This window comes from Neophocaena asiaeorientalis, unplaced genomic scaffold, assembly GCF_003031525.2.
Source record: "Neophocaena asiaeorientalis asiaeorientalis breed wild unplaced genomic scaffold, Neophocaena_asiaeorientalis_V1.1 scaffold138, whole genome shotgun sequence".
Taxonomy (NCBI): domain Eukaryota; kingdom Metazoa; phylum Chordata; class Mammalia; order Artiodactyla; family Phocoenidae; genus Neophocaena; species Neophocaena asiaeorientalis.
In genome coordinates, this window is record NW_020172632.1 from 5,544,149 (window position 1) to 5,570,954 (window position 26,806).

At 39.3% G+C, this 26,806-nt stretch overlaps 1 protein-coding gene across 1 annotated transcript in view; it reads left to right on the top strand.

Moving 5' to 3' along the window:
* SCP2 (sterol carrier protein 2) overlaps window positions 1-26,806 on the top strand; it is a 156,404-nt gene that overhangs the window by 107,301 nt on the left and 22,297 nt on the right. The window contains exon 13 of the mRNA XM_024739310.1: window positions 14,761-14,863. Coding sequence (XP_024595078.1) covers window positions 14,761-14,863 — 103 coding nt within the window. The remainder of the gene's footprint in view (window positions 1-14,760; window positions 14,864-26,806) is intronic.

The window sequence follows — 26,806 nt, forward strand, 5'->3', positions numbered from 1 at the left end:
TCTCCCTTTTTTTCTTGATGAGTCTGGCTAATGGTTTATCAATTTGGTTTATCTTCTCAAAGAACCAGTGTTTAGTTTTATTGATCTTTGCTATCGTTTCCTTCATTTCTTTTTCATTTATTTCTGATATGATCTTTATGATTTCTTTTCTTCTGCTAACTTTGACAGTTTTTTGTTCCTCTTTCTCTGATTGCTTTAGGTGTAAGTTTAGGTTGTTTATTTGAGAGGTTTCTTGCTTCTTGAGGTAGGACTGTATTGCTATAAACTTCCCTTTTAGAACTGCTTTTGCTCCATCCCGTAGGTTTTGAGTCATCGTGTTTTCATTGTCATTTGTTTCTAGATATTTTCTGATTTCTTCTTTGATTTATTCAGTGATCTCTTGGTTATTTAGTAGTCTGTTGTTTAGCCTGCATGTGTTTGTATTTGTTAAGATTTTTTTGTGTAATTGATATCTAGTCTCATAATGTTGTAGCCGGAAAAGATACTTGATAGGATTTCAATTTTCTTAAGTTTACTTAGGCTTGATTTGTGACCCAAGATATGACCTACCCTGGAGAATGTTCCATGAGCACTTGAGAAGCAAGTGTATTCTGTTGTTTTTGGATGGAATGTCCTGTAAATATCAATTAAGTCCATCTTGTTTAATGTGTCATTTAAAGTTTGTGTTTCCTTATTTATTTTCATTTTGGATGATCTGTCCATTGGTGAAAGAGGGGTGTTAAAGTCCCCTACTATGATTGTGTTACTGTCGATTTCCCCTTTTATGGCTGTTAGCATTTGCCTTATATATTGAGGTGCTCCTGTGTTGGGTGCATAAATATTTACAATTGTTAATATCTTCTTGTATTCATCTCTTGATCATTATGTAGTGTCCTTCTTTGTCTCTTGTAATAGTCCTTATTTTAAAGTCTATTCTGTCTGATATGAGAATTGCTACACCAGCTTTCTTTTGAATTTCATTTGCATGGAATATCTTTTTCCATTCCCTCATTTTCAGTGTTTGTGTCCCTAGGTCTGAAGTGGGTCTCTTGTAGACAGCATATATACAGGTCTTGTTTTTGTATCCATTCAGCCAGTCTGTGTCTTTTGGTTGGAGGGTTTAATCCATTTACATTCAAGGTTATTATCAATATGTATGTTCCTGTTACCATTTTCTTAATTGTTTGGGGTTTGTTATTGTAGGTCTTTTCCTTCTCTTGTGTTTCCTGCCTAGAGAAGTTCCTTTAGTATTTGTTGTAAAGCTGGTTTGGTGGTGCTGAATTCTCCTAGCTTTTGCTTGTTTGTAAAGGTTTTAATTTCTCCGGCGAATCTGAATGAGATCCTTGCTGGGTAGAGTAATCTTGGTTGTAGGTTTTTCCCTTTCATCACTTATTTAAATATGGCCTGCCACTCTTTCTGGCTTGCAGAGTTTCTGCTGAGAGATCAGCTGTTAACCTTATGGGGATTCCCTTGTGTGTTATTTGTTGCTTTTCCCTTGCTGCTTTTAATATTTTTCCTTTGTATTTAATTTTTGATAGTGTGATTATTATGTGTCTTGGTGTGTTTCTCCTTGGATTTATCCTTTATGGTACACTCTGTGCTTCCTGCACTTAATTGACTATTTCCTTTCCCATATTATGGAAGTTTTTAACTGTAATCTCTTTAAATATTTTTTCAGTCCTTTTTTTTCTCTTCTTCTTCTGGGACCCCTATAATTTGAATGTTGGTGCGTTTAATGTTGTCCCAGAGGTCTCTGAGACTGTCCTCGATTCTTTTCATTCTTTTTTCTTTATTCTGCTCTGTGGTAGTTATTTCCAGTCTTTTATCTTCCAGGGCACTTATCGGTTCTTCTGCCTCAGTTATTCTGCTATTGATTCCTTCTAGAGAATTTTTAATTTCACTTATTATGTTGTTCACCGTTGTTTGTTTGCTCTTTAGTTCTTCTAGGTCCTTGTTAAACGTTTCTTTTATTTTCTCCATTCTATTTCCAAGATTTTGGATCATCTTTACTATCGTTACTCTGAATTCTTTTTCAGGTAGGCTGCCTATTTCCTCCTCATTGGTTAGGTCTGGTGGGTTTTTACCTTGCTCCTTCGTCTGCTGTGTATTTCTCTGTCTTCTCATTTTGCTTACCTTACTGTGTTTGGGGTCTCCTTTTTGCAGGCTGCAGGTTCTTAGTTCCCGTTGTTTTTGGTGTCTGTCCCCAGTGGGTAAGGTTGGTTCAGTGGGTTGTGTAGGCTTCCTGGTGGAGGGGCCTGGTGCCTGTGTTCTGGTGGATGAAACTGGATCTTGTCTTTCTGCTGAGCAGGACTGCATCTGGTGGTGTGTTTTGGGGTGTCTGTGAACTTACTATGATTTTAGGCAGCCTGTGTGCTAATGGGTAAGGTTGTGTTCCTGTCTTGCTAGTTGTTTGGCATAGGGTGTCCAGCACTGTAGCTTGCTGGTCGTTGAGTGGAGCTGGGTCTTAGCATTGAGATGGAACCTCTGTGAGAGCTTTCGCCATTTGATATTACATGGGGCCAGGAGGTCTCTGGTGGACCAATGTCCTGAAATTGGCTCCCCCACCTCAGAGGCTCAGACCTGACACCTGGCCAGAGCACCAAGACCCTGTCAGCCACTCACCTCAGAAGAAAAGGGAGGTAAAAATAGGAAAGAAAGAAAGAAAAAATAAATAAAATAAAGGTTTTTAAAAAAAACTATTAAAAATAAAAAAGTAATAAAAAAAAAGAAGCAAACAACCAAAGCAAAAAACAAATCCACCAATGTTAACAAGTGCTAAAAAGTATACAGACCAAAACCAAAACAAAAAGTGGACAGACAGAATCCTAGGACAAATGGTAAAAGCAAAGCTATACAGACAAAATCACACCAAGAAGCATACACATACACCCTCACAAAAAGAGAAAAAGGAAAAAAAAATATTAAAAAAAAAAAGGAAGAGGGCAACCAAATCAATAAACAAATCTACCAATGATAATAAGCTCTAAATACTAAACTAAAATAAACATAAAACCAGAAACAAATTAGATGCAGAAAGCAAACCCCAAGTCTACAGTTGCTCCCCAGGTCCACTGCCTCAATTTTGGGATGATTCGTTGTCTGTTCAGGTATTCCACAGGTGCAGGTACATCAAGGTGATTGTGGAGATTTAATCCGCTGCTCCTGAGGCTGCTGGGAGAGATTTCCCTTTCTCTTCTTTGTTCGCACAGCTCCTGGGGTTTAGCTTTGGATTTGGCCCTGCCTCTGCGTGTAGGTCGCCTGAGGACGCCTGTTCTTCGCCCAGACAGGACGGGGTTAAAGTAGCAGCTGATTAGGGGACTCTGGCTCACTCAGGCTGGGGGAGGGAGGGGTACAGAATGCGGGGCGAGGCTGTGGCGGCAGAGGCCAGCGCGACATTGCAACAGCCTGAAATGCGCCGTGTGTTTTCCCGGGGAAGTTGTCCCAGCATCACGGGACTCTGGCAGTGGTGGGCTGCACAGGCTCCTGGGAGGGGGTATGTGGATAGTGACATGTGCTTGCCCACAGCCTTCTTGGTGGCTGCAGCAGCAGCCGTAGCATTTCATGCCAGTCTCTGGTGTCCACACTGATAGCCGTGGCTCGCACCTATCTCTGGAGCTCGTTTAGGTGGTGCTCTGAATCCCCTCTCCTCTGCGCACCCTGAAGCAATGGTCTCTTGCCTCTTAGCCAGTTCCAGACTTTTTCCCAGACTCCCTCCTGGCTAGCTGTGGCGCACTAACCCCCTTCAGGCAGTGTTCACACAGCCAACCCCAGTCCTCTCCCTGGGGTCTGACCTCCGAAGCCTGAGCCTCAGCTCCCCGCCCCAACCCGTCCCAGCCGGTGAGCAGACAAGCCTCTCGGGCTGGTGAGTGCTGGTCAGCACCGATCCTCTTTTTGAGAATCTCTCTGCTTTGCCCTCCGTACCCCTGTTTCTGCGCTCTCCTCTGTGGCTCCGAAGCTTCCCCTCTCCGCCACCCTCTGTCTCCACTCATGAAGGGGCTTCCTAGTGTGTGGAAACCTTGCCTCCTTCACACCTCCCTCCCAGAGGTGCAGGTCCCTTCCCTGTTCTTTTGTGTCTGTTTTTCCTTTTTTTTTGCCCTACCCAGGTACGTGGGGAGTTTCTTGCCTTTTGGGAAGTCTGAGGTCTTCTGCCAGCATTAAGTAGGTGTTCTGTAGGAGTTGTTCCACATGTAGATGTATTTTTGGGAAGGAAGGTGATCTCCACATCTTAGTTCTCCGCTATCTTGGAGGTCCCTCCTCATAGTTCTTTTATTTTCAGGAGACTAAATAATTGGGAGATAGAATTGTTCACGATAACTATAGTTGATATTTCTGGGAAGCCAGAAGAATGAACAAATCCAGATGATATATTGATGACTGAAAGAAATTGGCTTCAAGTATTGAAGATATTTTGATAGTTTTAGTGATAGAACATATCCCACTTCAAAGGCCGAAGCTGTGAAAATAATTCTAACTCTGATGGTGCAGATATAGTTTTAAAATGAGGATTTGTTTTAAACAAAGTAATTTTAAGGTACTGATTGCACATGATCTGATTTCCTTAGTTTCTCGTTTAGCTAACTTTGATGGAGCAGCTGCTATATGCTTAGGCCCCTAAGTATGTTCCTCTGAGTAGATGGGGAAGGCAGACATACCTTTTTCAAAATGCTGTAGAAGCCCAGAGGAAGAAATTAGTATGAAGGACCTAAATTTGAACTGGGATGACTAGGATTGCCCAGCAAAAGCGTAGAGGAAGGACATCCCAGGTCTGTACATAGGTACGCAATTTGAATATATAAGAGCGGTTGTCCTGTGTGGGTAGAGGGTGGATTATTTTGTTGTGCCTGGGTAGAGGGGCAGAGTCAGTAATACATAGGTGACAGGAGTTGCAGCTGTAACAGTAGATTGGATCAAGGTTTTGAAGTGCTTCCAACGTTACGCTGAGGAGTTTGAAATTATCCTACAGGATATGAGTTTTAGCAAAAGATCATGTGATTATCTTGCACTTTACTTTAGGTAGATGAGTCTGGAATTACTTTGAGTTGAGTGGTGGAGGGACCAGAGGCCAGGAATCCTTAGGAAGCAGTTGCAGTAGTGTGGATAAGAAATGTTTAGTGCTGCAACAGGGACCATGAAAATGAAGAGGAGAGGTCTTATTTAAGAACTGTGACCAATTGCATTTAATTTACAGTTAAACTTTCCTTTAGACCACTTTTGAATATAAGTATTGACTCTGTATTATAACATCCTATTCATTTTATGTAAGACGCAGATTGAGGATAGATTTGCATTTTGTATTCTGTTAAGTGAAACCTGTTTTTAAACCCAACTTTGTTTTGTTTTTTCTATTTTTAATTAAGGTATAAAAATTTACATACAGTGAAAGTCCACCTGTTTAGTGCATAGTTCTAAAAGTTTTGACAGACATGTACCGTCAAGTAACTACCACCATAATCAAGTTACAGAACAATTGCATCACCCACCAGAATTCTTTGTTCACCTTTGTAGTCAACCCTTCCCCCTATCTTCCATTCCTTGGCAACCACTATCTATTTTCTGCTCCTTTCCAGAATATCATGTGAATAGAATCAAAAAGCCTTTGAGTCTGGCTTCTTTCACTTAGCAGAATGCATTTGAGATTCATTCATGTTATTGTGTGTGAGTAATCTGTTCCTTTTTATTGCTTAGTGGTATTCGTTTGTATGGATGTACCACAGCTTATCCATTCCCTGGTTGAGGCATATTTGGATTACTCCAATTTTTCTTTTTTAGTGGAAAATTGTCTAAGTTAGCTTGAAAGTTTAAGTCAACAGGTGAAAACCCTAAGTGATATAAGAAGTTAAAAGTTAGAAGTAAAAATTGTACCCATGTATGTGTGCTCATAAACAAGGACTAGAGGAAGCAATGTGGAAAAAATGAATATAGGAAACTTGCTGGTAGTGGTGAGATTGTAGGTGATTAGCCTTTTCATTTTCTAAATTTTCTATTTTAATTAGAAACCTTGATTTTGACATAATTTCAAACATACATGGAAAAATTACAGGAATAGTACAAGGAACTCCCATATACCTTGTACTCAGATTGTTTATATTTTGCCTCATTTGCTTCATCATTTTTCTACATGCATATATATATATATGTGCATGTGTTTTCTGAAATGTTTGAAAGTTGGAGACATTATGCTCTTTTACCCTTATATATTTTAGTATGCATTTCTAAAGACTAGAACATTCTATTACTCAACCACAGTATAGCTATCAAAATCAGGAAATTTAACACTGATAAAATGCTATTACCTACAGGGGCCCCAGGTTCCAATCTCTGGTTGGGGAACTAGATCGCACGTGCATGCCACGACTAAGAGTCTGCGTGCTGCAACTAAGAAGTCCGCATGCCACAACTAAGAAGTCCGCATGCCACAACTAAGAGCCCGCACGCGGCAACTAAAGATCCCACATGCCACAACTAAGCCCCGGCGCAGCCTAAATAAATAAATATTAAAAAATAAGTAAATTTAAAAAAATGCTATTACCTAATCCAAAGAAGGTATTCACAGTTTGACAATTATCCCAATAATATCTCTTTAAAAGATACTATAAGCTTTAGTCTTTCTCCTTGTCCAGGATCCAATTTAGGATCCTGAGTTCGTTTAGCTGTCATGTCTCTTTAGTTTCCTTTAATCTGAAACAATCCCTCAGCCTTTCTTATTTCTTGACTTTGACTTTTTTGGAGAGTATAAGTAGATTCTTTAAGAATGGAATGTCCCTCAATTTGCATTTGTCACATGTTTCCTCGTAATTAGGTTCAGGTTACACATTTTTTGCAGGAATACCACTGAAGTGATGATGTATCCTTAATGCATCACGACTGGAAGCACATGATGTGCATTATCCTATACTGGTGATGCTTAGCTTTGATTTCTTGACTAAGGTGGTATCTACCATGTTTTCCTCTGACAGAGTTACTGTTTTTTCCTTTGTACTTAATAGGTAATTTGTGGTGAGATGTTTTGAGATTATGTAAATATCCTGTTCCTCATCCAGCTTTTACCCATTACTCATTCATCTTAGCATCCATGGATGATATTTTTCTAACTTCATCATACCTTGTATTTATTAAGTGGTGTTCTGCTGTAAGGGAGATTCTCTTCTCCCCCATTAAAAAATTTGTTCATATTCATCTATATCGATAAATATATCAGTATGAACTCATGAATTCATATTTTATTCAGTGGGTTATAATTCATTAGTATCATTTATTTTGACACTCAAAATGTCCCTGCTTTAGCCAGCAGAAGCCCCTTCTAGCTGACTTGTACTATCTTGTGATTCTATTTATTACTTGCTTGCTTTCTAGCTCAAGAAGGTATTCCAGGCTCATCCTGTATTTTCCCTGCCCCAGCCCTAAGATCAACCATTTCTTCAGAGAGCCCTAGTTCCTTTTAGTGGAGAATGGTATTTAGAAACCACAGTGTGGCTGCTGGCTGAGTGCTTGTTGTTATTACCTCCAGGACTTCTCAGGGGACACAGTGGACACACACACAACACCACACACACACACACACACGATTTTAGTTTCATTTATTTTTAAAAATATTTATTTATTTTTGTCTGCGTTGGGTCTTTGTTGCAGTGTACAGGCTTCTCACTGCGATGGCTTCTCTTGTTGAGGAGCACAGGTTCTAGGTGCGCAGGCTTCGGTAGTTGTGGCACGCGGGCTCAGTAGTTGTGGCTCACGGACTCTAGAGTGCAGGTTCAGTAGTTGTGGCGCATGGGCTTAGTTGCTCTGCGGCATGTGGGATCTTCCTGAACCAGGGGTCGAATCCGTGTCCCCTACGTTGGCAGGTGGATTCCTAACCACTGTGCCACCAGGGAAGTCCCTTAGTTTCATTTAAAAAGAGATATTTAAGAACACATGCAAAAATCTTATCTGATTTTTATCTTTCTCCATACTAACGTAGCCACCAATTCATTAGCAGTTAGAATGAAGAAATTATAAAACTACTGAAATGCCACCTGTATGGGACATCTTTTTAAATTTTTTTATAGGCTAGAATTATCAGAGAGGCAGTGTTGATCAGTGGAAAGAACACCCCATCAACTTTTCCGTCACACTGCTTGCTTAGGACATGTTCACCTTTCCCTCAGTTAGAAAAGAGTGAAAATATCTACTTCAGGGATTAGAAAACTAACAAAAAGTACCTGCCACTCATTCAGTTGCTCAATAAACTGTTGATTTCTGATTTATCTAGCTATTTTCCTTTTTTCTTTCCTATTTCTGTAGTTCACGTCACTGGTTAAATTGTTGAAAATGGTTTTATATATTAAATTATAAATGTCACCTAGAAGTTTGGAAAAGATGAACTTTAATTTTTAGTTCAGAGTGAGGCATGTATCCAACCTGTTGAAGTCCACAGTTTGGCTTTCTGGGCTGGATTTCTGTCTGTGATGGGGTCGTGTGCCCGTTCAGAGGTCAGGGGAGTTGCTGATTGCAAATGAACCCTATTCTTTTGTCCTGTGTGTGTCGCACAACCACTTCTAATTTGAACAGACTAATTACTGGTAAAACTGGTAAAATGTTAGATTTAGGGATGGAGATTTGATTAAAATGTAGGATCCTGTATTCTTCCTAAACGCTACAAACAGCAGCAGCCACTTTAAAAATGATTTTTAACAGCTTTTTGGGGGATATAATTTACATGCCACAAATTCACTACTTTAAGTGTACGTTCAGTGGTTTTTTAGTATATCACAGAGTTGTGCAATCATCACCACAATCGATTTTAGAACATTTTCAACACCCCTGAAAGAAACCATGTACCCGTTAGCAGTCATTCCCCAGTCCCACTTCTTGCAGGCTCTGACAACCACAGGCTACTTTCTGTCTCTAAGGATTTGCCTATTCTGGACATTTCATATAAATGAAATCATACAATATGTGGCCTTTTGTGACTGCTGCTTTCATTTAGCATAATGTTTTCAAGGTTCATCCATGTTATAAAAATGAATGTAGTACTTCATTCCTTTTTATGGCTGAATAAAATTCCATTATAAGGGTTCTGATTTCTTCACATCCTCATTAACACTTGTTATTGTCTGCTTTTTTTTTTTTTTTTCGCGGTATGTGGGCCTCTCACTGTTGTGGCCTCTCCCGTTGCGGAGCACAGGCTCCGGATGCGCAGGCTCAACGGCCATGGCTCACGGGCCCAGCCGCTCCGCGTCATGTGGGATCTTCCCGGGCCGGGGCACGAACCCGTGTCCCCTGCATCAGCAGGCGGACTCTCAACCACTGCACCACCAGGGAAGTCCTGTCTGCTTTTTTAATTTTAGCTATCCTAGTGGGTGTGAAGTGTTATCTCATTGTGGTTTTGATTTGCATTCCCCTGATGGCTAATGATGTTGAGCATCTTTTTTTTGTTTGTTTTTGCGGTATGCGGGCCTCGCCCGTTGTGGAGCACAGGCTCAGCGGCCATAGCTCACGGGCCCAGCTGCTCTGCGGCATGTGGGATCCTCCCGGCCCGGGGCACGAACCCGTGTCCCCTGCATCAGCAGGCGGACTCTCAACCACTGCGCCACCAGGGAAGCCCCTGAGCATCTTTTCATGTGCTTATTGGCCATTTGTATATCTTAGGAGAAATACCTATTCAGATATTTTGGCCATTTTAAAATTGGGTTGTCTTTTTATTATTGAGTTGTAATAGTTCTTTAACAACCACTTTTTGAGGGCCTAGTATGAGCACCAAGACCATGCTAGGTGCTTCTTCTTCACTGCTTTGTTTAATCCTCATAAAAATCCACATGGTAAGTTTTGTATCTTGTTTATAGATGAGGAGATTGATGATCAGAGTTAAAACAATGTATCTAAAGAGAGTCTTAAGTGGTAGCGGTCAAGACTCTAACCTTCATCTCTCTGAGTTCAAAGTTCCTGTTTTGTTGGCTACTCTGTGCTTCTGATCTTTTTTTTTTTTTTTTTTTTGGTACGGGATGGAGCACAGGCTCCGGATGCGCAGGCTCAGCGGCCATGGCCCACGGGCCCAGCCGCTCCGCGGCATGTGGGATCTTCCCGGACCGGGGCATGAACCCGTGTCCCCTGCATCGGCAGGTGGACAATCAACCGCTGCGCCACCAGGGAAGCCCCCGTGCTTCTGATCTTTGACGTTGTTGAAACAGTGCCTGTGTTCTAGACCTTGGAATGAAAATTTCAGGAAGCATAGAGGGAATTCATACACTAAATAGTTAATCTTCAGAGTCCCTTCCAACATTTTATATACTAGATTTATTCCAGAAAACTTATGTATAAACCAAGGTAAAAAAAATAAAAATAATCAGACTTTAGTTTCTGCTAAAAGAACTTCGAATATAAAGAGATCATGAGGTGCATCCTTTTGTAATGTAAGTTATTTTCTGAGTTTGTGTAAGTTATATTCAGCTTCCCTAGAGCAGGGCACATATCAAATAAATTGTAAGATATGAGGGATTTTCAGAAAATATTGATATAACTTTATATATTAATTTTTTCCCTAATCTGGATGAAAAGTTGGTTAATCATTAACTGAGTGAACTTTTCAACAGAAGCAAAATAAACATCCATGACCTGTCAGAACTTGTCTGAACTCTGCCCCATAAAGTATCAAGATACTTTGTATGTACGCTGAGAAGTGTCAGTTATTATTTTATCACATACAGTTAGGAAGTGTCAAGCTTGGAGAGGGCACAGTGATGTTTATGATTAAAGGCTGAAAAGTTGGACTATTAATGAAATGAAACTGGCTTGTGGAGGACTAGTTGTAGCCACTTGATTTTAGGTCACTCATTCAGACTTTTGACTGAGAAAATGGTGTACCATAGATAATTCTGCTCTAAATGGAACAGGAAAAAACTAGAATTTAGCTAAGAGAGAATTCAGTGTAATTCAGTTCTATTCAGTCACTATTTACTGAATACCTATTGTGTGTCAGGAACTGGGGATATAAATAAAGATTATTTTTTTCAAAAGCTGTGGTATATGCTCTTGAGAAGCTGACATTTACTAGGGTTTCACGGAAGGGGAGTTTCCTGGCCTGGATCTTGAAGGGTAAAATAGAATTTGCTAAGACGGAGGTATTCCAGACACAGGGAGCAGCAAGGGCAAAGGCATGGAAGTATGAAGTAGCATGCCATGCTCTGAGAATTGCATGTATTTCAGCATGGTGAGCGCTTACTTCCATTCCTTGTTGTGATATTAATATGATTTCTCTAGTAGGTTCACTTTTCAACCTCTTAGACTTTCCACACCCTCCTTTCACCCTCATTTTCAGCTGATTACTTTTGCCTTGTATGTTGTTGAAAAAACAGAAGCCATTAGACCCAAACTCCCTTATCTTCCATCCCAAGACTTATAGACCTATCTAGCATTCTACCCATCTGATCCTCTTCTTCCCTTGAGTCTCCTCCTCTTCCTTCATAGGTCACTAGATCTCATCCCCCTTCACCTTCTCAAGACTTCTGTCTCTTTTCCCCTGGCTCATTACCATCATCAGGCAAACATGCTCTAATATGTTAATCTTAAAACAAAAACAAACTTTCCTTAATACCACCCTCCCCTCCAGAGACCACTCCATTTCACTGTTCCCCTGAAAGTAATGTCTCAAAAGAGACACACTGTTTCTATTTCCCTCTCCTATTCACTCTTTAATTTACTGTAATCTCTACTGACTTCTGCCTTCCAACACTTGCTTAATATTGCTTTTGCCCAAGTCAGCTGAACTCTTCATGTTGCCAGTCCAGTGGGTATTTGACCTTTGGCAGCATTTGACATAGTTTCCTCCCTCCCTCCCTCCCAGATTCTTTCTCCCCTCTTGGCTTCTATGACATTATGTTCTTCTAGTTTTCCTCTTGCATCACTGGCTACTGCTTCCTCTTCCCTCCCAGACTTCTAAATAATTGAGATCCACAGGGTATTGTCCTAGGCTTACTTCTTTCTCTAGAATTCCCTCAAGGTGAGCTTGTCTGTTCCCATGGATTTAAATACTTTCATTATGCTAATGATTATCCAACCTTATCTCCAGTCTAGACTGCTTCTGAGCTCCACACTGTCATATCCAACTGCCTTCTTGTCTCACAAAGGTCCCATACTGACTGTGCCTGAGATGGGACTTTGATCCCCTTTACTCTCACTGCATTCTTCCTTTTGTCAATAAATGGCACTGTCATCCCTTCAGTTATTCAGGCCAAACACCTAAATCATCCTTGCTCTTTCCCCTCCCCCTTAGATCTCTCTCGTGCCCAGCAGCAAGGCTTATGGATTCAATGTTTAAAATATATTTTGAATCCACTTCCTTCTCTCCATCTCCACTGGCAGACTGCCTCCACTTCCTATTTGGACCACTCCAGCAGCCTCGTAACCCTCTCCCCACCTAAGTGCTTGCATCCCAACCCCACCAATTCATTGTCTGCACAGTTGTAAGAATAATCAAACTATTTCACTTCCCTGTTTAATCATTTCAGTGGTTTCCCAAAATCCCTTCTTTGGCCTGGATGGTCTGGTCCCTGCCCAGTTCCCCAATTTCATTTTGTGTCATTTTGCCCCCACTTACTGTACTCTAGTGACTGGTCCTCTTTTACTTTCTTTTAACATGCTAAACTCTTTTTCTCTCTCAGGATCTTTGCAAGTTTCCTCTTTGAATGTCTAGCTCCTTTTCTTCCTTTAATTGGGTCTTAGCTTAAATTCACTTGCTCAGAGACATCATTCCTTGACTGCCTTAACCTCGGTTCCTCTTTTTGTCTGCTTCCTAATACTTGTAATTATTTTGTCTGTTTACTTCTTTTTTTCCTGGAAAAATATAGATTCAGTGAGGACTGGGACTGGGTCTGACTTGTTCGCCATTGTACTCCCAGTACCTCGAACAATGCTTGGCCTGTAGCAGGCAGTCGTTAAATATTTATGAAATGATAGAAAGAAGGAAAGGGAAGGGAAGGGAAAGGAGAAATGGGTGGGGTGGGTGGGGAGAAAGAGACGAAGGAGAGGAGGTAGAGAAAGAAGGAAAGAAATGCTTTGCTTACTGAGCAGCTGCTACGCTCTTGACTCCTTCAAGTATATCCTTCCTGTGTTTGTTGTTCCAGTCCTGGCCTCAGCCACCGCCAGGATGCTTGTGGTATGTCAGAGGAATTACTTAAAACCTAAAGTGCCCTCATCTTCTTCAGACCTTTCAGTTTCTCTCAGCATCTAATGCTTGAGGCTCTGCAGCCTGTAATAGTCGTGGCTGTCATTTTTTACCATGGGCCAGGATCTCTGCTAGGTACCTTCCACATGGGATTCCACTTAATTCTGCAAAGTCACCGGCACCCTCCACCTTCTTCCCTGCCTCCCCACCAGAGGTTGCACAGAGATGAAGTAGCTTGCTCAGAATCTCATAGCTAGTGAGTGGAGGAAGCCTTGAGATTCTAACCCAGGCTTTTGTAGCTATAGGGACTATGTTCTTTCTGCCACATCAGGCCATTTATCTATAGTTGTTGCCCAAGTATCAAGCAACCAATAGATGGATGTTAGTAAATTCATATCTTGTGTCATAGCTAAAAAATAAATCTCGAGTCCAACCTCTGCTTACTCCCCACTTCATTATACCCTGTTTAATCACCATCGTCTCTTGCCTGGACTACTGCAGTAGCCTCTTCATTGGTCTCCCTGCCTCCTCACTTGCCCTTTTATAGTCCATTTTCCAGCTAGCAGCCAGATTTATTTTTTAAAACATGTAAATGGATTGTGCTACTCTCCAGCTTATACCCTGCAGTTCTCAAGTTACTTAAAATAAAATCCAAACTCTTAACTGTGACCTGTAAAGCCCCTTGTTATCTTGCCCTGCATGTTTCTGTGACCTTAGGTCCTTCTCCTCTGCTCTGCTCCAGCCATACTGGCCTTCTTATAGTTCCTTCAACTGCTAAGCTAGTTTCTACATCAAGTTCTTTATACTGGAAGTATAGAGCTGACTTCTCCACCTAAATCTTTACATGGCTGGCTCATTTACATAATTTAATACCTAATTTAAATATCACCTCCTCAGAGAGGCCTATCTGACTAGGCTATCTAAAATAGACCACCAGGGGTCTAAAGAAGCCGCCTTACGATGCACGGGACACCGGTTCGATCCCTGATCAGGGAACTAAGATCCCACATGCCTGTGGGGCAACTAAGCCTGCGCCACAACTACTGAGCTCGCGTGCCTCAACTAGAGAGCCCGTGTGCTACAAACTGCAGAGCCCACATGCTCTGGAACCCACATGCCATAACTACAGAGCCTGTGTGCCACAAGTAGAGAGATAACCTGCATGCCGCAACAAAAGAGCCCACACGCCTCAAAGAAGACCCCGTGTGCTGCAACTAAGACCTGACGCAGACAAAAGTAAATTAAATAAATAATAAAATAAATCTTTAAAAAAGAAATAAAATAGACCAACACACATAAATATACTTTCTTTATATCTCCTTAATCTGCCTTATTTTCTTCATAGTAACTATATTCTTTATTTTTTGCATGTTCATTGTCTCCCCCAGTGGCTTAGAAGCTTCATGAGGGTAGGTTCGTTGGTTTAATATGTTTTCAAGGACAAGGCCTACCATCTAGTGAGCTCTCAATATTTGTTGAAAAATGGGAAGAAAAGCTTAATTGTTTTATTGGCTTAATAACAGTTTCCTTTGGGTAAAAGGCACAGCATCTCTATTAGGATTTTTGAAAATTACTACTGTATAAATGTTGAAAAACCTAGTACCTATATGACTCCATGGATTGAAATCGATTCTTTCCCCCAGTTCTTTTAGAACTAATCAAATTGAGGCTGCTCCAACCAGCTCTGCAGTTGATGGATTTAAGGCAAGTCTTGTCTTTAAGGAGATTGAGAAGAAGCTTGAAGAGGTAAGATTTATGTAAAATATTGGGATATTTCTTACGGAAAAACCTGAACGAACTTTTTGGTCAACCCAATACTACCAGGAGGACCCTGGGGCTAGAGGAAGCAGATATAGATTTCAGGTGTTGCCATGAGTGGTACCAGTTGAAAATTTATATCGTACTGTCAAGTATTGAGTGTATTTTATATTTCTTAGTGCCTACTATGGCTTCCTTGTAATTTTGGTAAGAGTGCATTTCAGAGATGAATAAATCTCCAGATTTGAGTGATGTAAAGGGATTCTAATTTATTTTGGTATAATTTCCTTCTGAATTACAAAGATCTTACTTAGAACCATTCGAAAGAATAATATTTAAAGGAGTCTTAAAGGTACCTAATATCAAAACTCCTTTTAAAAAGAAATCTTTTGTGCTTGAGTTTTTCAGTTTTAAAATTTGTTTTTCTTGTTGTAAAAATGATCTAATTAAAAGGATTATACAGAAGCATATAAAGAAGAAAAATTTTGGGCTTCCCTGGTGGCGCAGTGGTTGAGAGTCCGCCTGCTGATGCAGGGGACATGGGTTCATGCCCCGGTCCGGGAAAATCCCACATGCCGCGGAGCGGCTGGGCCCGTGAGCCATGGCCGCTGAGCCTGCGCATGCGGAGCCTGTGCTCCGCAACGGGAGAGGCCACAACAGTGAGAGGCCCGCATACTGAAAAAAAAAAAAAAAAGTAAAAGAAAAATTTTAAATCTCCTGAAATGCCATTACTAAGAGTTCACTAAACTGTTAACAGTGGTTGACATTCTTTCAGACATCTCTCTGTGTGTATTAACATACAGTTTTACATAACTAGGATCATACAATGCATGTTGAGTTTTTAAATTTATATTATATATGCAACTATGTTTATGTACAGTACTTAGTTCTTAAAAAAAATTTTTTTTTATACAGCAGGTTCTTATTAGTTATTCATTTTATACATATGAGTGTATATATGTCAATTGCAATCTCCCAATTCATCCCACCACCACCAACCCCCATCCCCACTTGCCCCCCTTGGTGTCCATATGTTTGTTCTCAACATCTCTGTCTCTATTTCTGCCTTGCAAACTGGTTCATCTGTACCGTTTTTCGAGAATCCACATATATGCATTAATATACGATATTTGTTTTTCTCTTTCTGACTTACTTCACTCTGTATGACAGTCTCTAGGTCCATCCACATCTCTACAAATGACCCAATTTCGTTCCTTTTTATGGCTGAGTAATATTCCATTGTGTATATGTACCACAACTTCTTTATCCATTCGTCTGTCGATGGGCATTTAGGTTGCTTCCATGACCTGGCTACTGTAAATAATGCTGCAATGAACATTGGGGTGCATGTGTCTTTTTAAATTATGGTTTTCTCTGGATATATGCCCGGTAGTGGGATTGCTGGGTCATATGGTAATTCTATTTTTAGTTTTTTTTTTTTTCTTTCTTTTTTTAACATCTTTATTGGAGTAAAATTTCTTTACAATGCTGTGTTAGTTTCTGCTTTATAACAAAGTGAATCAGCTATACATATACATATATCCCCATATCTCCTCCCTCTTACGTCTCCCTCCGACCCTCCCTATCCCATCCCTCTAGGTGATCACAAAGCACTGAGCTGATCTCCATGTGCTATGTGGCTGCTTCCCACTAGCCGTCTATTTTACATTTGGTAGTGTATATATGTCCATGCTACTCTCGCACTTCGTCCCAGCTTACCCTTCCCCCACCCTGTGTCTTCAAGTCCATTCTCTACATCTGCGTCTTTATTCCTGTCCTGCCCCTAGGTTCTTCAGAACCTTTTTTTTCTTTTTAGATTACATGTATATGTGTTAACATACAGTATTTGTATGTATGTATCTTTCTGACTTACTTCACTCTGTATGACAGACTCTGGGTCCATCTACCTCACTACAAATAACTCAATTTCGTTTCTTTTTATGGCTGAGTAACATTCCATTGTATGTTTGTGCCACATATTCTTTATCCATTCATCTGTTGATGGACACTTAGGTTGCTTCCATGTCCTGGCTATTGTAAATAGTGCTGCAGGGCTTCCCTGGTGGTGCAGTGGTTGAGAGTCCATCCTGTTCCATTGATCTATATTTCTGTTTTTGTGCCATATTGTACCATATTCTCTTGATTACAGTAGCTTGGTAGTATAGTGTGAAATCAGGGAGTCTGATTCCTCCAGCTCCGTTTTTTTCCCTCAAGATTGCTTTGGCTATTCGGGGTCTTTTGTGTCTCCATACAAATTTTAAGATGTTTTGTTCTAGTTCTTTAAAAAATGCCCTTGGTAATTAGATAGGGATTGCACTGAATCTGTAGATTGCTTTGGGGAGTATAGTCATTTTGACAATATTGATTCTTCCAATCCAATAACATCATATATCTCTCCATCTGTTTGTGTCGTGTTTGATTTCTTTCATCAGAGGCTTATAGTTTTCTGAGTACAGGTCTTTTACCTCCTTAGGGAGGTTTATTCCTAGGTATTATATTTTTTTTGTTGCAGTGGTGAATGGAATTGTTTCCTTAATTTCTCCTTCTGATCTTTTGTTGTTAGTGTATAGGAATGCAAGAGATTTCTGTGCATAAATTTTTCATCCTGCAACTTTACCAAATTCATTGATTAGCTCTAGTAGTTTTCTGGTAGCACCTTTAGGATTATCTATTTGTAGTATCATGTCATCTGCAAACAGGGACAGTTTTACTACTTCTTTTCCAATTTCTATACCTTTTATTTCTTTTTCTTCTCTGATTGCTGTGCCTAGAACTTCCAAAACTACGTTGAACATTAGTGGTGAGAGTGGACATCCTTGTCTTGCTCCTGATATTAGAGGAAATGCTTTTAGTTTTTCACCATTGAGAATGATGTTTGCTGTGGGTTTGTTGTATATGGCCTTTATTATGTTGAGGTTGGTTCCCTCTATGCCCACTTTCTGGAGAGTTTTATCATAAATTGGTGTTGAATTTTGTCAGAAGCTTTTTCTGCATCTATTGAGATGATCATATGGTTTTCATTCTTCAATTTGTTAATGTGGTGTATCACACTGATTGATTTGCATATATTGAAGAATCTTTGCATCCCTGAGATAAACCCCACTTGATCGTGGTGTATGATCCTTTTAATGTGTTGTTGGATTCTGTTTGCTAGTATTTTGTTGAGGATTTTTGCATCTATATTCATCAATGGTATTGGTCTGTAATGTTTTTTATAGTATCTTTGTCTTGTTTTGGTATCAGGGTGAAGGTGGCCTCATAGAATGAGTTTGGGAGTGTTTCTTCCTCTGCAATTTTTAGGAAGAGTTTGAGAAGGATGGGTGTTAGCTCCTCTCTAAATGTTTGATAGAATTCACCTGTGAAGCCATCTGGTCCTGGACTTTTGTTTCTTGAAAGGTTTTTAACCACAGTTTCAAATTCATTACTTGTGATTGGTCTGTTCATATTTTCTATTTCTTCCTGGTTCAGTCTTGGAACTTCATACCTTTCTAAGAATGTGTTCATTTCTTCCAGGTGGTCCATTTTATTGGCATAGAGTTGCTTGTAGTAGTCTCTTATGATGCTTTGTATTTCTGTGGTGTCCGTTGTAACTTCTCCTTTTTCATTTCTAATTTTATTGATTTGAGTCATCTCCCTCTTTTTCTTGATGAGTCTGGCTAAAGGTTTATCAATTTTGTTTATCTTCTCAAAGAACCAGCTTTTAGTTTTATTGATCTTTGCTGTTGTTTTCTTTGTTTCTATTTCATTTATTTCTGCTCTGATCTTTATGATTTCTTTCCTTGTACTGACTTTGGGTTTTGTTTGTTCTTCTTTCACTAGTTCCTTTAGGTGTAAGGTTAGATTGTTTCTTCGAAATCTTTCTTGTTTATTGAGGTAGGATTGTTTTGCTATAAACTACCCTCTTAGAACTGCTTTCACTGCATCCCATAGGTTTTGGATCGTCGTGTTTTCATTGTCATTTGTCTCTAGGTATTTTTTGATTTCCTCTTTGATGTCTTCATTGATCTCTTAGTTATTTAGTGATGTATTGTTTAACCTCCATGCGTTTGTGTTTTTTACATTTTTTTCCCCTGTAGTTTATTTCTAACCTCACAGCATTGTGGTCGGAAAAGATGCTTGATATGATTTCAGTTTTCTTAAATTTACCGAGGCTTGATTTGTGACCCAAGATGTGATCTATCCTGGAGAATGTTCCATGTGTACTTGAGAAGAAAGTGTATACTGCTGTGTTTTGATAGAATGTCCTATAAATATCAATTAAATCTATCTGGTCTGTTGTGTCATTTAAAGCTTGTGTTTCCTTATTAATTTTCTGTCTGGATGATCTGTCCATTGGTGTAAGTGAAGTGTTAAAGTCCCCCACTATTATTGTGTTACTGTCAATTTCCTCTTTTATAGCTGTTAGCATTTGCCTTATGTGTTGAGGTGCTCCTGTGTTGGGTGCATGTATATTTATAAGTGTTGGATTGATCCCTTGATCACTATGTAGTGTCCTTCCTTTTCTCTTGTAGCTTTCTTTATTTTAAAGTCTATTTTATCTGATACGAGTATTGCTACTCCAGCTTTCTTTTGATTTCCATTTGCATGGCATATCTTTTTCCACACCTTCACTTTCAGTCTGTATGTTTCCCTAGGTCAGAAGTGGGTCTCTTGTAGACAGCATATGTATGGGACTTCTTTTTGTATCCGTTCAGTGAGCCTGTGTCTTTTGGTTGGAGCATTTAATCCATTCACATTTAAGGTAATTATCAGTTTGTATGTTCTTATTACCGTTTTCTTAATTGTTTTGGGTTTGTTTTTGTAGGTCCTTTTCTTCTCTTTTGTTTTCCACTTAGAGAAGTTCCTTTAGCATTTGTTGTAGAGCTGGTTTGGTGGTGCTGAATTCTCTTTGCTTGTCTGTAAAGATTTTGATTTCTCTGTCGAATCTGAATGAGATCCTTGGTGGGAGAGTAATCTTGGTTGTAGGTTCTTCCCTTTCATCACTTTAAATATATCTTGCCACCCCCTTCTGGCTTGTAGTTTCTGCTGAGAAATCAGCTGTTAACTTTCCTTATGGGAGTTCCCTTGTGTGTTGTCATTCTTCCCTTGTTGCTTTTAATAATTTTTCTTTGTCTTTAATTTTTGTCTGTTTGATTAGTGTATGTCTTGGTGTGTTTCTCCTTGGGTTTATCCTGCCTGGGACTCTTTGTGCTTCCTGGACTTGGGTGGCCATTTTTTTCCCATGTTAGGGAAGTTTTCAACTATAATCTCTTCAAATATTTTCTCGAGTCCATTTTCTCTCTCTTCTCCTTCTGGGACCCCTATAGTGCGAATGTTGGTGCATTTAATGTTGTCCCAGAGGTCTCTTAGGCTGTCTTCATTTCTTTTCATTCTTTTTTCTTTATTCTGTTCCACAGCAGTGAATTCCACCATTCTGTCTTCCAAGTCACTTATCCATTCTTCTGCCTCAGTTATTCTGTTAATGATTCCTTCTGGTATTTTTCATTTTAGTTATTGTATTGTTCAACTCTGTTTGTTTGTTCTTTAATTCTTCTAGGTATTTGTTCTTTAATTCTTCTAGGTGTTTGTTAAACATTTCTTACATTTTCTTGATCTTTGCCTCCATTCATTTTCTGAGGTCCTGGATCATCTTCACTATCATTATTCTGAATTCTTTTTCTGGAAGGTTGTCTATCTGCACTTCATTTAGTTGTTTTTCTGGGGTTTTATCTTGTTCCTTTATCTGGTCCATAGTCCTCTGCCTTTTCATTTTGTCTATCTGTCTGTGAATGTGGTTTTCGTTCCACAGGCTGCAGGATTATAGATCTTCTTGCTTCTGCTGTCTGCCTTCTGGGGGATCAGTAATTAGTTCTTGATAGATAATAATCATACTAAAGCAATCTAACAGTAACTCTCCAAAATAGAGAGTTATTCTCTTCAGGCAAAATTAGGTATTTACTTCATTGTTTCAAACTTAAAGATACCTTGGAATTTCATAATGATTTTAATTGTGACCAGTGAGGCACAGTTACAGCCACAGTCACATAATTCCAATTACACATCTATTAAGCTGACCAGTGGGCTGAAATAAAGGATTCAGAACATTTAAGGTGTGCATTTCACTCATGTTAGAGCCACAGTGTGAAGGCAAGCATTGTGCATATCTTATAACTCCCTTATTATAGCACAAAGGATTTCTTAACACTTTAAGGTGATTGTGCTGTGGATGGGAAAACAGCTAAAGTGACTGAGGTGTCTTGACAAAGTACCCTGCATTTCTAGAATTTTCATAATGATCAACAATCTTCCTGATGTAGAGGAGGCCAGGGCTGACAGTTCCCAGCAGGCAGGCAGTGGCCCAGGAGCTTGCAGACCTGTCTTGCCGCCATCTTGAGGGATACACCCTTGTTAGTCTACCTGTTTTGTTTTGTTTTAATATTCATTTATTTATTTTTTTGGCTGCGCCAGGTCTTAGTTGCACTATGCGGGATCTTTAGTTGCTGCATGTGTGATCTAGTTCCCTGACCAGGGATTGAACCCAGGCCCCCTGTGTTGGGAGTGTGGAGTCTTAGCCACTGGACTGTCAGGGAAGTCCCTACCTGTTATTTTATAACCTGCCTTCTTCTCTTGATAGTATGTTCCCTGCCCATAAATATAAATCCTTACCATCAGTTTTAATGACCCCGTAGTACACGTTTGAATATAGGTATCATAATCTATATAACTAGCCTCCTGTGTTGAACATTGTGTTGTATTTAAATCTTGCAAGTAAAAAAAACAGGTATAATAAATTTCCTTTTGCCCTCATTTTTAAATACTTAACGCCATGATTTTAAATACTTAACGCCTTGATTACCTTAGCACAAATAGTTAGAAGGGGAAATTGTTGGGTTGTTGGATATATATGTTTAGCTTTTTGATACATGTTGCCAAACTATCCACCAAAAAGAGGGAACTAATTTACAAACTTAATGACAGTTCATGAGAGTGATGGTTTTTTCTTCACACTATCTCCAGTGCTTCCTTGGTTGGTTTTAAAAAAATCTTTGCCAGTAGTAGGGAAATATATCTCATTATTGTTTTCTAAATTTCTTTTATTACAAATGTCCACTGAAGTGAAGCGGGACTCTCTAAGGGCTCAGCTTGAAAAAAATTTTTTTCATGCCACCAGTATTTGCCTGCAGAGTAATCCATAGGATAGTTGCTTCTGCCAGGTTGTCCCTTTTTTTTTTTCTTTTTTTTCAACTTTATTCTGTCAAAAAAGAAAATAGTTTAGAGAGTATCTGTTATGGCTATATGTCAACCATTGCATATTTCATTACTGGGATTAACGAAACAGTGCTGTTTTTATTTCACAGCTTTCTTTTAGCTTTGCAAACGTATGCCTCTTGCTCCCATTTTAATTCTTTTCTTCTCCTTCTGTAACCTCACTTGCATGGACCTTGTCCCCTTGTTTCTTTTTTCCTTCCCACGATTGTCAGTTTCCTAAATGTTTGCAGTACTAGAAAGTGAAAGTCTTGGAATCTTTTGTCAATTCATGCATTTTCTGCATTGCAAAGGAAGCCTGACAAGAGATTTTATTTCCACTTTTGTTTTCGATAGCAATACCCCATTGCCCTTCTTTGAATTGTCTTAATTTTTTGTTCCTATTAAGTTTACAACAGGACCTACTCCTTGACCCTTTGCCTACTCAGAAAGAAGTACTTTTCTTCGAGCAAGCAGGCACTTAGAACTTTCTTAGTATTAGTGATCTCTAGTGTTGCAACAGATGTGTATTTTCTTTACCCTTTTAACTCTCTCCTCCTTGTCCATTTCCTTGCCCTCTCTCACTCCTTCTTCAACTGAAAATGTTTTATTGACCAAAGGATTTGATCTTATAAGAGGATCAGTTGGTTGTCAAAAGTAACAGCAAGTGCAAAATTAATCTACATCTGTCTTAAGGAAGTGGGAGGAATTTCCAGGTATTCAGGTAGAATTCCTAAACGTTTGCTGGTGATTTCCTGCTGTAACTTGTTGTTGTCTAACATAACTATTCCTGAGGCATTGTGCAAGCAGATGACGCGTAGATGCAGCTGGAAGTAGCTGTTCATGGGCTCTTGGCCCCAAAGGAAGCCTGGCTCCTTGGGTGGCCCAGCACACCAGCGTTACTACCTACTCTTCTAGATTATCTCCCCAGAACCTTGAAGGATAAAGGATTTTAAGGAATGTGGAAAAGACTTGAACTTTCTTTTAATTTATTTATGGACAGAAACTACTTTTATAGGCCAAAGTTTGGAAGTATTGATATAACCTACTTTGCCATATGGTATGAGCAAATGGAAAGAGCATTGAATTTGAAGTTAAACCAACCTGAGATTGATTTCTGGTTGTGTTGCTTACTTGTCATACGTCCTTGCCCCTCAGGGAACATTGAGTTTAGTGGGAAAATAGACATGGGAAATTTTTCCCGGAATAAAAAACAACTGCTTTAGCAAGAAACTTGCAGGTGGGTGTATGTGCAAAGGGCTATCAAAATGTCCTGGAAAGGCAGGAACGCCTTTCCAGGAGAGTTAGCATGTGAGCTGAGACTTGAATTGATGAAGTTAGGTGGGACTGGAGAGTAGGAGGAGGTGAATGAAGTGGGACAGGGCATGAGCAAGGGCATAGAGGCATGTATGTTCATGGCATTCAAAGCGGTCAGAACAACAAAACCTGGGGAGGATGAAAAAGGGGCTGAAGATAAGAACATATAAATATCCTTCAGATTATGAAGAATTTTGAATGATATATAAAGGCAAACTTTGTCCTGTAGGCTGTGGGGAGCCATTTAAATTCAAACCTGAAAGTGATATTTATGTTAGTGTTAGGTGGGTTATATTAGATGGATTAGTTGGCAGTAGGATAGAGAATAGTCTAAAGGGTTCTTAACCTTTTAGAGCCTCAGTAATTTTTTCTGCTTAATGAGCTAATATTAACACCTGTGCAGCTACTTTCAGGGTTTTATGAAAATTAAGGAAATAATGTATATAAAAGCACTTGAAAACTTTATAGCCCCCAAAAGATTATCGTTGTTGTTACTAGTTTTTCCGAAAGTTAACTTAATTTGAGTGAGATGTTTTAAGGGAAGCCAAAATAAGAGAATTTCTCTCCTTCGCTTTAAAAATTTGACAATCATTTTGATTTCTTGATTTAATTAGAAAATGTTGGTAGTTGATTTCAGGACAGTCACATGTAAGAATTGCTTCCATGGCTGTTGAGATAAGTAGGCCTAGACTAAATATTTTTAGAACAGCTTCTTTGGAGTCCTAAGACCCATGGTTCATTCTAGATAGGTTCAGGATTGTTATCTATGTACAAGAAAAAGATTGGCACACCCACTAGGGTAACTAAAATAAAAAAGACAGACAAGAATGTTGCTAAGGAGGTAGAGAAATTGGAACCTTCATTTGTTGCTGGTAGGAGTGTAACATGGTGCAGCCACTTTAGAAAACAGCTTGATAGTTCCTCAAAAGGTTAAACGTTACCTTATGACCCAAATTTTTGCTTCTAAATATAAGAGGAATTAGATCCTATGTCCATATAAAAACTTGTGCACAAATGTCCATAGCAGTATCATTGATAATAGCTGAAAAGGGGAAACAGCCATCAACTGGTGAATGGCTAAACAAAATGTGCTGCATCCATACAATGGAATATTATTTGGCCATAAAAAGGAATTAATTACTGATAACGTGCTTCAACGTGGGTAAACCTTAAAAGCATTATACTAAGTGAATGAAGCCAGTAACAAAAGACCATATACTTTATGATTCCATTTGTGTGAAATGTCCAGAATAAGCAAATCCATCAAGACAGAAAGTAGGTTAGTGGTTGCCAGGGGCTAGCAGGAGGGGAGAATGGTGGGGGTGGGGGTGACTGCTAATGTGTATGGTTTTCTTTTTGGGGTGATGAGAATGTTCTAACATTAGATAGTGGTGTTGGTTGCACAACTTTGAATATACTAAAATACCACTGAATTAATATACTTTAAAAGGATTAATTTTTTGGTATAGAAATATCTCAATGAATTTGTTATAAAACAAACAAAACACAACAAAAAGAAAGAACTTAGGCCAGACTCTCTGCATACATAGAAACAGAGGTTAGTAACTGATAATAATTATTTGAGTATTTCAGGTACTTAGCACAGTGCCTGAACGTAGTAAACACTAAAGTCTTTGTTAAAAGAAGAAATATTATGATACCAAAAGGAGGAATCTTGGATATAAATTATTGCAGGGATGTAAGGCTGAAAAAAAAAAGGTGGTAAATAAAAACTCGATTAGAAATTATAAGAAAACTGAAAAGGTAGCCAATTCCAGAATAAATATGTAAAGATGAATATATTTTCTATATATTTGCAATTACCTAGTCCTGAAATATAATGAAAAATATATTATCAACAAGAGTAATATAAAATATTAAAAAACTAAGAGTAAACTTGGCAAGAAATGTACAAAAGCCTATATGGGGGAAAATGACAAAATATTGCCAAGGGACATCAAGGAAAACTTGAAGGTACACCATCTTCATGGATGGGAGGACTTAATATTGTAAAGATATTACTTTTCCTCCAAACAGATCCATATATTGTATGTAGCCCCATTTATTTATTTGTTTATTTAATTTGGCTGTGTTGGGTATTTGTTGCTGTGCGCAGGCTTTCTCTAGTTGTGGACGAGTGGGGGCTACTCTTTGTTGCTCTGCATGGGCTTCTCATTGCTGTGGCTTCTCTTGTTGTAGAGTATGGGCTCTAGGCACATGGGCTTCAATAGTTGCAGCATGCGGGCTCAGTAGTTGTGGCACATGGGCTCTAGGGCGTGCAGGCTTCAGTAGTTGTGGCGTGCCAGCTCAGTAGTTGTGGCTCGCGGGCTCTAGAGCACAGGCTCAGTAGTTGTGGTGTACGGGCTTAGTTCCTCCGTGGCATGTAGGATCTTCCCAGACCAAGGATTGAACCCATGTCCCCTGCATTGGCAGGTGGATTCTAAACCACTGTGCCACCAGGGAAGTCCTATAGCCCCATTTTCGGGGGAAGAACTACCTAAATGATTATAATGTACATCTAGAGGAAAAAATGTCCAAAACAAATCCAAGAATAGTCAAGAATCTTTCTAAGAGAGGAATTATGATATTTACTGCACCAAAGAGTAAAGTACGTTTATAAAGCTATAATACTGGCACAGGAATAGCAGACAGATCATAGAGTAAAATAATGGGAAGAAATGCCAGCATTTATTGAGCAGTTACTCTGTGCTTTGTGGGTATTTAAACACCATACAACTCTATGAGGGTAGCTATATTATTATCTCCGTTTCACAGATAAGAAGACTGAGATTCAGAGAGATTTAGTAAATTGCTCAGGGTTATATAAGTAATGGCAGAGCAGGAATTCAAACCGATGCTGACTGCAAATTCATTGTTATTAATTAGTAAAATTTAATTCTTGGAGATTAAGTAAATGAGGTTATATAAAAATACTTAGATGTAAGAACGTTATGTACAGCATTGTTATAAGAGCCAGAAGTTAGGACTAACCTTAAACATCAAGCAGCAGAGTATTGGTTAAATAAAGTATAGTACACATCTACAATTAAAGACTATGTATGGTCATTTAAAATTATATGAAAGAATACTTAATGACACAGTAATAAGGATAGCTATATTAAACCAAAAAGTGGATTACAAAACAGTATATATACTCATTAAAAATATATATACGGGGGCTTCCCTGGTGGCGCAGTGGTTGAGAGTCCGCCTGCTGATGCAGGGGACACGGGTTCGTTCCCCGGTCAGGGAAGATCCCAAATGCTGCGAAGCGGCTGGGCCCGTGAGCCATGGCCGCTGAGCCTGCACATCTGGAGCCTGTGCTCCACAACAGGAGAGGCCACAACAGTGAGACGCCTGCGTACCGCAAAAAAAAAAAAAAAAGTATAT